Source organism: Ovis aries, chromosome 12 (assembly GCF_016772045.2).
Source record: "Ovis aries strain OAR_USU_Benz2616 breed Rambouillet chromosome 12, ARS-UI_Ramb_v3.0, whole genome shotgun sequence".
NCBI classification, from domain to species: Eukaryota; Metazoa; Chordata; class Mammalia; order Artiodactyla; family Bovidae; genus Ovis; species Ovis aries.
In genome coordinates, this window is record NC_056065.1 from 45,946,953 (window position 1) to 45,961,426 (window position 14,474).

At 47.3% G+C, this 14,474-nt stretch overlaps 1 protein-coding gene across 2 annotated transcripts in view; it reads right to left on the reverse strand.

Annotated features, from left to right (window-relative positions):
- The window catches only part of CAMTA1 (calmodulin binding transcription activator 1), a 117,595-nt gene extending 103,878 nt beyond the window's left edge, over window positions 1–13,717 (reverse strand). For both annotated transcript variants that reach the window (XM_027975693.3, XM_060396524.1), the window contains exon 1: window positions 13,638–13,717. In XM_027975693.3, the coding sequence (XP_027831494.1) occupies window positions 13,638–13,682 (45 nt within the window). In that variant the 5' untranslated portion in view covers window positions 13,683–13,717. The remainder of the gene's footprint in view (window positions 1–13,637) is intronic.
- Between the last annotated feature and the right edge of the window lie 757 nt (window positions 13,718–14,474).

Below are 14,474 nucleotides of genomic sequence, written 5' to 3' on the forward strand. Positions count from 1 at the left end.
AGCAAAAATAAAAGATTCCACAGGATATAAGGAAGATCCTGCATGCTGCAACTAAGATCCAACCCAGCCAGATAAATAAATGATTTTTAGAAAGGAATTTTTAAAAAAGTTTACTCACTACAGCAAGTGAACACACAGGAAATCCATTTTGGGGTCACTGTTCTTCCTTTTACACTGTTTGACAGAGAGGTTGAGGCATCAGGACCCCATGCTATGGTTCCCTCGTCCCACAGTCCTTGGCTGTGAGCCCCTGCAAGCGATCAGCAGACCAGCAGATCCAAGCCCACCCTCCTTCAACGTGGACCAGACCAGGGTGAACCCCCGGCCTCTGGAAACAAAACCACCAACTGAGAGAAGTCAGTCCAACCCTCCGTCCTGAGCACTTTAAACACATGCCACAGAGACTGGAATCAGAGGACAGAGAGCCCCGGGAAGCCACACAGCATGGAAGGTATGAGCGAGGTGTCATGTCAGCGAGGAGAGACAGAGGGACCAGCATAGAGGGGAGCCGGTGGGGCCAGGCTCAGCCCCAGGCTCGAGTCCACTGCAAACTCGCGGCTCCCTTCGGTCTCCTTCCCGCGAGGCTGAGGTGGCTCCGCTCTCCTTACACAAAAGCAGCCTTCACTGCACCTAGCACAAGCGCCCATGTTCCCTGCGGGAAGCTGCTCCAACCGCTTCCCTGTGACACCAGTGTCCAGCGCCCAGCCTCTTCTGAACAAACGAACCTCAGAGCTGATGACCACTGCGCGTCCACTGTGTGTGTGGGTGTGTGTATCTGTCCACACACACACACACGTGGCATGAGGTAGATTCTGAATCTTCATTTAAGGCATCACCTGCCAACTTAGAATAATGAAAATACTGCCACATATTTACTCTCAGCTCCTTATAGATACTTTTCTCACTGGGTTTTATATCCATTTGGAGGGTGGTTTTAATTATGAAAAAACATACATATGTAAAACTAACCACTTTACCCCTTTCTGAACATACAATTCAGTGGCATGAAGCCCACTCACACTGCTGTTGTGCACCATCCCTGCTGCCCACTGTTCATCTTAAAAAGCATCGTGAAAAATCCTGACTTTTTCATTCTTATTAAACAAATGATTTCTGTCTCTGCTCGGTCACCGAGCGACAAGGGCACTGAGCCTCCAGAGAGGTGGTGCTGCGGGAGGCTGGAGAGGAGGGAGTAGAGAATACCCGCAACCACTTGGAGCAGCCCCAGAGCAGCTAAATTCATCCTCGGATCCTCTAGACGTGGCCACAGAGGCCGGAGACTAAAAATACCTGGAGAGGACAGATAACAGCTGTCAAGGAGACTCAGCTCGGTTAGAAAGGTTGCCACTATCACCAGATTTGCATCAGAAGACAGCCATGCAGGCAGCAATGGGTCATTTGGAGAATAATCAGATTCAGTAGAGAAAGACTGATGGGCCTCACCTCCCAGAGTGCCTGAATAAATTTCTGAGCCTTGAATTTGGTCAAGTAATCCATGATCAATTTCTGGAGGACCCCTAGGATGAAAAACAAGTACTTCAAAAATGTTGAGTACCCACTCGCTACCTTCCATTTGTATGGCTTTCTTTGTAAGCACAACAGCCTATATCAATAAAAGTAAATGAGGAAGAGGCCTCCATCAGAAGCTTCATCAAAGCAAATGGTTCAGCCAGCACATTTCAACATGGCAGAGACAGAAAAGATAAGGCAGTGTGTTGCCAAGAACACGGGGAACTTTCACTTGCCCCTCAGTATCTTTAAACAGGAAAGAAACATCCCAACCCTGATGCCAGGCCTTGAGCAGCCCAGGGAATGTACCCAAGTGAAGATGGAATATGATCAATTACAGTGGCCCCGCCACAACTCCCCAGTCTACCCGAGTTTCTTAGTAGGAAGAGTCTAGCAATCAATACATCTTCGTAACAGTTATATTAATCAACTCCGGGAAATAAAGCTAAATGAATATAAATAATACTACCTTACACAGAAAATGTCTGAGGTTAGCAGACACTTTTGCATCTATACTCATGTATTATTTAAGTCTATTTTTCCAAAACTATAAACTCTCATCCATATCAGAATAAAGACCTGTAATGTGTCACAGGGAATAACTAAGCAGAATGAACATTTTTGTGCTGTGCATCTTTATCAACTTGAACAATCTTTTTACAATTTTTGACTCACAGCATGTTAGACCTAAAGAGTTAAGCCCTCTCAGTACACCAGAAAGGAGGCACCTCGGTGACTACGGTTCAAATTCCTCCTACACTGACGGCCTGAGCCAACACATTAATTCTTGACCTGGAGCAAGTACCTCAAAGGAAAAGATAGAGTTACACAGGAAAAGACAGCTGCGTACCAGCACAGCAAGCCATGAAGCGAAATCCCACACATCCAGCTTCATTTTCTTATCATCGCAAGTCAGAATGGGAAGGAACTTTAGAGGTCGTCACCAGGACTACCCTCTACTCAACACGTGACTCCCCTGAAAATTAGGACCGACTAACTCATTATGCGAGAGCTGAAGCCTCGGAAAACCAAGAGGAGATGCTGAGCCAAAATGGAGAGTAATCAAGTAGGAGGGGGTGAGGAGGAGCAGGTGGCAGAGGCCAGGGAGATAGGCTCCTCACACCTGGCCTGAAAAAGAGGCAGCCCGGACAGCAGGAAACACCCCTCCCGCCAGAGTCCCTGCTCCCGCTCCCCAGTGTTTCTGGCTACAGGAAGAGAAGGGATGAGCTGGGAACGCCTGTGGACTTGTTCTTAAAGCCACGCAGGGAACCTAAGCCTCCGAGGCCAGAGGACTCATCTAGCACCGTTTGGTTTTAAGACAAAAATGATAATGCTGACACCACAGCTAGACTGCCCAGCATTTTGAAATCTGAGCTACAAACCCATAACTTTTCATAAATCCTACAGCAGTCCACAGGAAAGCATGGTTTTGAAAATGAGGCAGTGTTTACGGAAACCCTATACCATTAAATATTCCTTTCTTCAATAGTATTTACAATCAGATTCCTTCCTGGAAATTGTATTTAAATAATTTTAAAACGATTTAGTTCTTAGAGAAAATAATAAACGTCGTTTGAGTCAGCTTCAAATGCTTATTCATGTCTACTTGCTCTGAGTTTTTTTTTTCTCGGAGCATCTACTTAAAGGAGAACGCCAAACAACAGACCACAAATCTCTGTTCCCCATCAGAAAACTCGGGTCACCCGAAAGGAACTCAAAGCTCTCGTTTCATTTAGGGTTGGGAGAAGACAGTATCTCTGAGTTGTCAGGAGGTTTAAGAAGTCATCTCAGGAGTAACCCTGGATATCAATCAAAATGGTTGCAGTTCGAATCATCTCTAACCATAAATTGTAACTGAGCTAAAATGATTTCTAAATATAACACATTTTACTTCTACATGTTTCTTGGCAATTAAATAACTGGAAAGTCAACAAACCCCCAAGAAACCAGAGAAAATGAACATTTTTCAAGCTCACCATTCATCAACTACAGGAGGCCCAAAAGACGCCAGCCGCTAGAGGCCTAGCCTCCAGCCTGGCCCTGCAGAGGCCAACTCCAAACAAGATTTCTTCAAGAACTGCTCTCAGGCAGCACTAAATTGCAAGCAGTGACCTCCCTGGAGGAGAAGTTGGCGTCGACAGCTACAGGAGTGCATGATCGAGGAAAAGGAAACCCAAGTGCGACGCAAGGACGGCCATGCCAGTTACGTAACTATGAGCACAACACAGTGCAACTCTAGTATCAAACAGTTATCTAAAACATTTCCAGAGCAATGGGACACCCCCAAAAAACCCAAGTGCATTCCAAAAGTACTGTGTACAATGTGATTTAACCTGCAGGCCTAACCTCTCTGAAATAAAGCACAACCCTCCAATTCAGTCTAATTACAACAGGAATGCTACTTCATAACAAAGGAGCTACAGCACAGCACCCTGAACTTCATGGGAGAACAAAAATGTAGTGTCAATATGTTCACAACACAACTCAATCCACAGAATCGTGAGATAATTAAACTGACTGTTTTTAGGTTTCAATCTGTTTCGCCAGAAACCTTGTCCAAACTACACTGATGCAAATCAGCATGAGCAACCATGGCTCCATCAAAACAACTCCAGCATCTTTTGTTTTACCTTTTATCGCTGACTTATGGGCTGACTGATGGTGAACTGATTTGTGCATGTGCCAGAAGTCAGCTCAGGAGCACAGAACAAGAGATTTGGAAGAACCGAATTCATGAATGAAAACGCTGACGTCATAGTTCAGCTTCCAGCAGAGCTTCGGGTAGTCTACAAAGAAACAGTGCATCTTCGGGGATGTTAAATCACTAGTCATTTACTAAAGGGTACAAGATAGAAAAGGGCTTCCCAGGTGGCTCAGTGGTAAAGAATTCGCCTGCCAATGCAAAAGACGCGGGTTCAATCCCTGGGTCAGAAAGATCCCCTGAAGAAGGAAATGACAACCAGCTCCAGTATGCTTGCCTGGAAAATTCCACGGACAGAGAAGCCTAGTGGGCTACAGTCCATGGGGACACAAAGAGTGAGACAGGACTGATGACTGAGCACACACGAGAGAAAAAGCCCTTGCCCAAGATAAGGGAAGGGAAAGAGGCGGAGCAGGGGGAGGAGGGAAGGGACGGAGAGAGAGAGAAAGCCAAACTAATAACCTTTTCCCTAGACCAAACATGAAAAATACATGTTGTATATGCTACAAACAATCATCACTTCTAAACCATGGAAATATTTCACATTATTGTTAAAAGCACTATTTAAAAAAAAAAAAATGGTTAGCTATGTCTCTAAATAAGAACATAGTCTCATTCCCAGCTTAAATCTTCCTCCCACCGCACACCATCACATTCAAAAAAGAGCACACCATACAGATTAGTTCTTCACTGAAAACTACCTGGCACTGCCAAACCATGCCTAATTTTGAGCAATTCCGAACATAACAGGGAGGCACTCAGTGATCTCAGGCAAGATACTGGAATTTTTACGTCGGGGAGCAGGGAGAGAGGAATCCTTTTATCTAATAATGGAATATAAACTAATAAAAAAGAGAGATTATAAAAATTTGATTTACTTAGAACTATTAAGAACAGCTAGTGTGCAGACTGTCTACATTTTTCATCTCCTGACAGAATTTAAAATACGACTAGCAATACAAACTTCTATAAAGTTTAAACATAATTTACTAAGATCCTTTTATTCAAGACACTTAAGTAAATGATTCCTACAGTCCTAATGTTTCCTAGGAAATTTAAGATTATTACATTCTTAGAAAATAAGTGACCCTCAGAGCCTCAGTAACCTCTCCAGAGCACAGAACTAGAAGGACATTCTCTCTTCTTTACCATTCATGTGGCTTAAAATAGCCACTCACCCAAAATGGACTTTTTTTAAATTTAAGCAGTAAACAATTTTGCCAATAGACATTTTGAAAAGAAGATCTTATTAAGTTAAAATGCAAGCCTACCGGTTTTATCTGCAAATCCAAAGTGTTAAAAGAGATCATCTCACATTTTTAACACAAATATCTTTGATAGAGCATCACTACCCCCTTGTGGATTCACAATAAAAAATCCTTATCTTCAATCTTCACTTTTTAAATGTTTCATTCTCCTGAACTTCCATTAAAGTTTACATTCTCTTCACTAAGGGGTTATTTTATTTCAATTACTTTTTAAAAGAGAAAAAAATTTAACAATTTAAAATCACCAATCCCATCAACTTCTTTATCTTCTAAGCACCCCCATTTCAGGGAGTTTTTCTCATACAGTAAGTATATTTGCAGATTTCAACATGGTAATCATACCAACAATCCACTTTTTCCTTAGGACACCTGAATTCACTTACAGTCATCATTTTAAGCTTTTTTTTTTTTTAATATAGTGGGTAATTTCTTCACTATCACATTTTCTCTCTTTGATAATTTCCCACTTTATAACGATTTCTTTTTATTGCTTCCAAATGGTTTGATATCCATGTGCCCCAGAAAACCAGTGGGGCACATACATCCTCAAGAAGAACTTTTCAGATAAGCATTAAAAGCCGAATCTTAAGTCTTAAAAAGACTAATTCTTGATTGTACTGCTGTACCCTCAGAAATCCTTTCTGGCCATCTAAATCAACCCTGATGAAGGAAAAACCAAAATATAGAACCTGGCTTTCAAAACTAGAGAAGAAGGCTTTCTTTCTTTCCATTTTTTGTTTTCTAGTTGCAGGAGTGTCTTCAGCTGTAGCTGCATACCATCCTCATGTAACAGAGACACATACTGCTCAATGCAAACTTAAATAACTGGTTGACCACTTGGTACAGATACTAGATTTAGCTGGAGTATACATCACCTCCGCAGTAACGTGCAGGCTCCAGAGAGAAGGTTCGAGTCCTGAAGGGTCAGACTCCAGTTTTGCGGAGTCAGTGCCACCTTTTCTCACAGATGTTGGACACAAAAGCAGGGACCAGCGATTCACCAGTCCCATGAGAAGACTAACTCCAGTATTCATTCTAACGGCTAGGCAGAAATAGAGGAGAAAGGATCATCCACTTAGCAAGTGTTTTTAAGTGACTAAATACGTGATCTTACCTTGTGGTAACTGATAAGGAAAGACTGGAGAGACAGGCCTGGTCTGTTAAACAACTGAACGCTCCGCATCACCTGCTCACCCCAACAGAGCCTGTCTATGCAAAAAGAAGCGACTGACAAGGTGCCCAAAGCCAGCAGCTGAGCCACGGGGAAGGGGGTCAGAGCTAGCCTTCGCGGCTTCCTTTTCGGGGATTCATTCGTTATGACTGCTGGTTTTAGATTTCAGGGGGAGAGAAAGGGAAAGGGGGTATTTGGATGATATTAAGAAGTGAGATCGGGGGTGAGATTAATGCCACTTAATTAGCGTCCAGGTGACAGCATGTTTGTAACTGTTCAAACTCAGCCTTGAACACTTACTCAAGGCACATCACTGTGAGCACTTTAACTACAAAACCACACTGCAGAGAACTGAGCAAGGAACCAGCCCCAACCCAGCACATCTTTCTCCTCACAGCCACCCTCTGCTAACAGTCTCAGAAAGGCATGTGTTGGGTACCTGTCTTGAAGGGCCTTGCTAAATCTTAGGAGTAAATAAAATGTGACTGCACTTTTCCAAATGAGCAAGGGACTCATGTATGACAGAACATGCAATTCCATCAAGGGTGAGCAGAACACTGGGGTGAACACACAAGAACCATTTCAAAAATATCTCTGGTCATTCCATCTTACAAGATGTCAACTGGCTGAAAGTAAATGAACCCTCTTTAATAAAAAAATTTTTTAAAAAGGGAAGTAATGTGGCTGACACTTGGCCTCTCTTTGCAGCGGGGTACATAATATTTCTTTTTTAGTCCAAGGTAATGAACTAAAAAATGTTCAGGAAGCATTACCAATCTTTACACAAGGAGGCCCATGACCTTCTACAGCAATGGCGTTCAAAGCAGAAAGATGCAACAGAACCTTAGGAATACAAGGCCAGCATACTGATAGGGGAGAGGAAAAAACACCCTTTACTTCGTCCCATCATAAAAAAATCGAGGATTGCTGTCTACTGTCAATATAAACAGAGAAACACTTTCCTTACAAACACATGACAAATATTATGGGATGGAAGGCCATCCATATGTCTACAAGTTTCCCTTTCTAACGACAGAGCAGCAATACATGTTAATCAAAGGACTGATGGCCACAACATCCGTGGATGGCACAAAATACAGAGATCTGATGACATCTGATCAACTAAATCCTGAACTTGATTAGATATTCTGAAAATAAACAGAAAGACAAGACAGAGCCATCACATGCTGTAACGCAGAACAGGGCGTGAGTGACCACGCACTCTAACCCTTGTTCTGTGGACAGAGAAGTGGAGCCAGGACACTCCTTACCCTCACCCTCAGAGACACCAAAGACCACAGAGACAGGACCATAAGAGGCAGAGTGGCATTTCAAGACCCCACACCACCTCCTGGATGCAGGCCCCAGATGAAGTCTAGACTTGCTGGCTCTACCCAAAGACATGTATCATTATCAAGCCAAAGAAACTGAAGGAAGTTGGCCAAATGTAGCAAAAAGAAAAATTTCCAAAATCCCACATGGGGAGGCCCAGGCACTGGAAGGACACAGTGTTTCACCAAGGATGCTGTCCCGTCACAGATACGACCATCACCCCTTACCTTGTGGCTTAAATCCCACTCCATCTCCCTACCAAGAAGTAACACTGCCTCTCACTACAGGACAAAAAGAATTGTGGGCATCCCTCTTTAATGACAGAAAGGCTATAAATGCAGCAGATCTACAAATATTTTTTTTTTAATAATGATGAGAAGGGCAATAAAGAAACCTTGTGGGAAAAAACGGAGGTAGGATTTAAGTTATCCAGAACATCAAAAGAAAAAAAAAAAAGGTCATGGTAAGTAATTCTAGAAGATACAGAACATTTTAGAAAATGGTCTGTGATAATGGAAATTCACAAGAAACACACATCACCTGCCACCACAAAAAATATTCAGTCATATCTTCACATGGATAAAGAACCCCATAGTATGAGTCTTACACAAGAGCTCTTCCTAAGAATGAAATACTAGCAGAATTGGTTTCTACAGACACTGGAGAGGAGAAATCTGGTTTAACATAGGAGGGAAAGAAGCAGCACATTTCAGGTTAATTCTTTATTATTACTGTCACCACTATACTATATACACCCAACCTACACCCCAAAATACTGAAGCTATTGACCAAAATAAAGAACAGACACAAATAACAGTGCCTTTAAAAAGTGTAAAGAATTAAATCACATAATAAAAAAAAAAAAAACAGGAATAAGTATACCAGATACCTGGCCTAAGAACAATCACTAGAATTAGGCACAAAATTTAGATACAACACTTTCTGGCAGTGAAAATGTGACAGCAGTTCATACACTCCTTACTATCTGATGATATGAAATGTTAACCTTAAGAGAATATTATCCCTCTTCTTCTATCACTGTTTTCTACAAAGGACATATATGATCTCATATTCTCTACAATACTTACTATGCTGCTCTTCAAATGCTACACAAGCATCAACATATATCTAAATGACCTGAAAGTTACACCAAGACAGTTAGAACGAAGATTGACTACTTTTTTCTACACACACACCCACACCCACACACATACACCCCACACACTGTCTGAAGGAAAGCTGTTAAGTGCTTCTCCCAGTCTGCCCTCCACCCTCTCCACCACCCCCACTCCTGCAGGGATGGGGAAGAGCTCAATGGGATAGTACACTGCTAGAGTATGTCTTTGTAAGATTACAATCCAAAAAAATTAAAGTTCACAAGAGAATTTCCTGCACGAATATATAAAAAGACAAGTATAAGACAAACTGAAATGTCACGCTCACTAAAAGGTAAAGGAGACCCCTATGGTCTCAAATAGAGTCACATAAACCCTCACCCCCCAACACAGACACACACACACACACACACACACAGAGACACACAGAGACAGACATACACACACTCCTGCATGAAATACAAGCTCAGTGAAGGTCTTTAGGATGAACGCACTCAATGATGGGAACATGGATGTAAAGACAACTTCTGTCCAAAAGGCCAAATGCAAAGGTCCCACAAAGGAGGCAACGGGCACAACCAGGAAGTGAAAGGAAGAGGACGCATGAGAGTCACCTTCTGTTGTTTTTTCCATGAGGAAATTGGAAAGACGTACATCTGCACACAAAGACGTGCTTCCCCAAAACTCAGGAGAAAGGAAATGGAGACTGGCCCGGAGGAAGGAGGAATGGAGGCAACATCCAGCCAGAAGACGGGCACTGAGAAGCAGGCTGGAAGAAATACAATCCCCCAGGTATGGGGGCCACACCCAGCATAAACAGAGCTAAATAATGCCACATGCCTGTAACAAACAGGTTATTTTAAGAGGAAAGCCTAAAAACTAAAGAAACGGAAAACATGGATGAGCAGGATGTATAAAGATGTCTCAGAGAGGAGGCAAGAGCAACCCTACCCGTTTGAAAAGGAAAACCTGACCCACTCTGACCTTGAGTAGAGGTTGCTGCACACAAGTCAACATTCTGAAGCCACTGAACTCGGAGATGCAGAAACTCAACATTTCCCAGATGCAGGATAAGTCAGACTGTCCAAAAGGCAAGGGAAGAGATGTCCCATGGGTCACCCACCCTTGTCCAGAAAGCTGGGCAGAGGGGTAAGGGGTGAAGGGGAGGGGCGAGGGATGCTCTAACAGAAAGACATAAGAAAAGTCAGTAAGAGGACAGAACCCGTCCAGCCTGACGGTGCACTGGAAGGGGAAGACGGAGAAGCTGAGCCTAACAATCTGTGAGGACAGGTGACACAGAAAGCACCAGCGCATTAAACTCACAGAAAGGAACCTAACTTCGCACACTAACCTCAAGCATGTTCCTCTAACTTTAGCATTTTCCTCCTACTCCCCACAGATGGAGTACCCCAGAGGGCAGGGAAAATTCCAAAAGGCAGGCGGCGTTACTGGGCAGGGCAGGAGAAGATCCAGCACTGGGAGAGGAATCTGTTGGGAACACGCCAATACAGACAGCAGGTAGTCAACTGTTTTCCCAGGGTCCTTAATACTATACCCTAAAAATACACAATTTCATCAACTGAATATAGAGGCAGGCAGAATAGAAATAGCACAAAAACTTTTAAAAACCAAATTAATTTTAAAAAAAAGGAAATTGAGGTCAAAAGCACAACTTTCAGACGTTGAGTACGATGCCCACTGGAGAGCTCAATACTGACTGAGGGGCAAGGTTGTGAAGTCAAGGACTGATGCTGAGCCATCCTCCAGGTAACTGCCTCCAGACTCAGTAACCCAGGTGGAAGGGCTCCTCACTAGAAGATCTCTTCAAGGACCCTCAGTGCAGAATCTTGACAGAACTGGGGCAGGGGGATGGTGGTGATGAGGCTCCATACTCAGCCTGTCCCAAAGTAAGACTCAGCTGATGCATGAGGCAGAAGCAACCACTGGAGCTACAGAAGGGAGGGACCCTGAGCCAAGGGGAACCAGCCAAATACACAAACTGTGCGGCTCACAGAAAACCTGGAGGATCATCCCTCCCACCCTCTAACAAAGTGTCACAGGCCCTCCCAAAGGTACCTTTTCCTCGCATGCACAACCTCTCTCAATTATTTAAGTAGCCAAAATAAAAGTGACATATTTACGGCTATTCATTCCTAGTTCTGTCACAGAAACACATATTCTTCTCACCCGCTCCTATTCTTTGCCCAAAAATACAGGAAATCTCTCTCCTACACCGCAGTAAAGAAGTAGAGATGAGAACTTTTCACCCTGTGAAGGATCAAGCAGGAATGATCACTTAAATTCAGAATGCCTAAGTCACGGCAGGCAGGGGCAAGCCCTCTACACTTTGCCTATTCAGGGACCTGGTGAACATTCAGGATGTCATTCTGCTTATTCTATCCAGTACAAATGACAGAGGAAGGGCGGCAAGAAGTGGCCATTTATCAATGAGTCTTCGGATTCCTCTAAGCTGAAGAGTTCCCAACAATCGTGATGCACATCTATGTCCTTACACGTTAAAGTCTCCACATACACCCAAGATGTAGAGATAGTCATCTAACCCTTTCAACTTCCTGTATAAATGTAATGGATGTAATTCCACCTATAAATATTTGCCTGTATGTGTGTAAACATAAACAAATGCATAGTATCCTTTTTTTTTTTTTTTTTGCCAAAAAAGAACCAAAGCCACAAAAAAATAAAAAGCCTCTCAATTTCCCCTTCCCTGAAACCTGTAAGCTCGAAAGAAATGTTTGGATCCCACAAGAGACAACACCAGGACCCAAGGAAGGTTCTAGTACAACAAGGAGCACACTAGCAACCTCTTCCCGAATGGCATGTGGGCGACATGGGTGTCTCCACTCCCTTTTCTGGATGGAAAGGCATATGGCTTCTTTTTACCCAGCCAACATGAATACAATTTAAGAAAATTAGAAAAAGTCAAGGTAACAGGCTCACTAAATATGGCTGACTGGCAAACAGAAGCCATAAGGAGGATATGAGTTCTCTTAAAAAAGAAATGGGAAGTTTATTTCCAGGGAAGGTTCAAAGTCTCTTGAATGAAAGATGTACCAAGTCTGGTTCTCAGTGCACAGAAGACAGTAATCATGAACACCCAAAGCCAAGGGCACAGGAGCCTCTTTCTGGGGGAGGCTGAGGTGGGGGGGGGGGGGCAGTGTCAATAGATGAATGCTTCCCCCACCTAAGAGCAAGAGTAAACTGGAAGCCAGAGCAGACCCGTTTCCCTCAGACACAGGCTCACTGCTGGGACCCCTTCTCACTCGAGTACCAGGCACAATGGAAGCCCTGCCCTACATCTGATGGGGCCACAACCCTCACCCAGAGGAGGAACTCCAAGGAGAGGAACACGACAGGGGAGACAGAGAAAGTGGGAAAGGAGCCCTGGGATGTCCAGTTCTTCCCAAAAGAGAGAGAGAGGGCAACTCAAAGGGTATTCAGGAAATGAGCTCACCCCAACCCAGGAAAGTGTGCGGAGAGGATGCCTCCTCTGTAAGAAGTGTCTGCTTTCCTATTTAGAAATGACTTCAGAGCTGCCCAGGCCCCTATGACCCACTGGGAGAGGGAGAAGAACAAGGGGAGCCCGAGTCCTCTTGTCCTGGCAAAAGGGTCAACAGATGGTGTGCAGAGGCCCCAAAGATTCCACAGAAGATGAGAGGATGAGGCGGACCCCTCTGCCAGAGGAGGATCAGGGTCACAGAAGGTAAAGGGCAAGGGAGTATGGAAAGCCTCACTCGCCGTAGCATCGGAGACCCCACCCTCCAGGCTGCGAGGGGCGCAAGGGCAAGAGTGGGATGGGAGCGACTGCTAGGGGCGGGGGTGCTGCGCAGGCCCCCTCCCCGGAAGGGAAGGGGGAGGGGTCACACGAGGCCCTTCTGCCCGGGGACGCTCAGCAGGAGAGGGTCCCCCTGGTGGGGAGAAGCGCGGGGACCCCGCCGGCTCTGGGAGGCGCCCACGGGGCTCCAGGGTGAGGCTGGACAGAGTCCGCCCGGCCCCGCCGCCGAGAACCAGAGGCGGCGAGGCTGAGCGCCGACCGTGCCCCGACGGGAACCGGCCCGGGGCAGCGGGGCGCGGGGCCGGAGGGGGCCAGAGGAGGATAAACTTTCCGCCCCGCGGCCCCCACCGGCGCGGGGGGCGGGGGCCGCGCCGGGGCCGGGAGCGGCGGGGATGCCCGGTCCGGGTGGGGGAGGCGCCGGCCCTCCCTCCGCGGCTCCTCCTCCTCGCTGGGCCCGGCCCCCGCCCGCCGGCCCCCCGCCCCTCCGGCCCCAGCCCGCCCCCGGGTGGGGGTGTGCGGCGCCGCGCTCCGCCGCCCCGCGAGTCACCTCAGGACCCGGCCGCGCTCCGCCCCCCCACCCGCCGCCCCCTCCCCGGCCCGGGGCGCCCGCCCGCCGCCGACGCCGCCGCCGCCGCCACCGCCGCGCCCCCGCGCTCCCGCCCGGCGCCGCCGATGCCCGGGATGTCCGGCGGGGCCGGGTCCCGCTGCCCGCCGCGCCGCCCCTAGCCCCTCACGCTCCGGCTCTTACCTTCCGGCTTGTTTTCGGCAGCCATTTCCCCTCCGCGCGCCACATCCTCCTCCTCCTCGCGACCGGGACCCCGAGCGCGCGCCTCGTACCGCCGCCGCCGCCGGCCCAGCCACCCCGCCGCCGCCGCGCACCCGCCCTGGCCCCGCCCCGCGGCCCACGCACTGCACCCGTTGGGCCGCGCGGCTGCCATTCATCGCTCCCACCACCAATCGCCCCGCACCAGGGGTCTCACTACTCTCCGGGAGGAGCGTCCTACCCATCCGGCCCATTGGCTGGTCACCACCCAACGGAATGAAAGGATTGGTCAAGACTCAACGCCCCCTCCCCACCCACTCCCAGGAAAGCCCGCCTTCCAGACCTAAACAAAGCTTTCCAGTGGCCAGAGCTCGAAACAACTGCCCAATCAGAAAGGGGCCGACACGGAATATTTCCTCGAGGCTGAGACGTGACATTTTGATTGGGCCTTCCTACAGTGTTTCCCAGGCCGTCCAGACCAATCAAAGGGGGTTCCCGGAACTCGGGAGCGGCGAAGGGAAGCCCCGCCCCCGAGCGTGACCGTCATGAGGAAGGCGCTCGCTCATTGGCGCGCTGGGGCTTTTCCCGCGTGCTCCCGGGGCTGAAGGACGTTCCCGGGGAAGCCGCTGCCGGCGCGTGGGGTCCCGGTGGCAGTGGAGAAGGCAGCGGGATCTCCGGGATCCCTCAGCCTCCCGCTTCCGGGGGGCAGCGAGGGCCGTGGGGGCTTGGGGTTGGCTTCCGCCGGTCGTAGCGCTCGGGAGCCAGCCGGCCCGAGAGTCCGGGCGTCGCTGCGGGCCGTGAGGGCTGGGTCGCGTCTCCGCC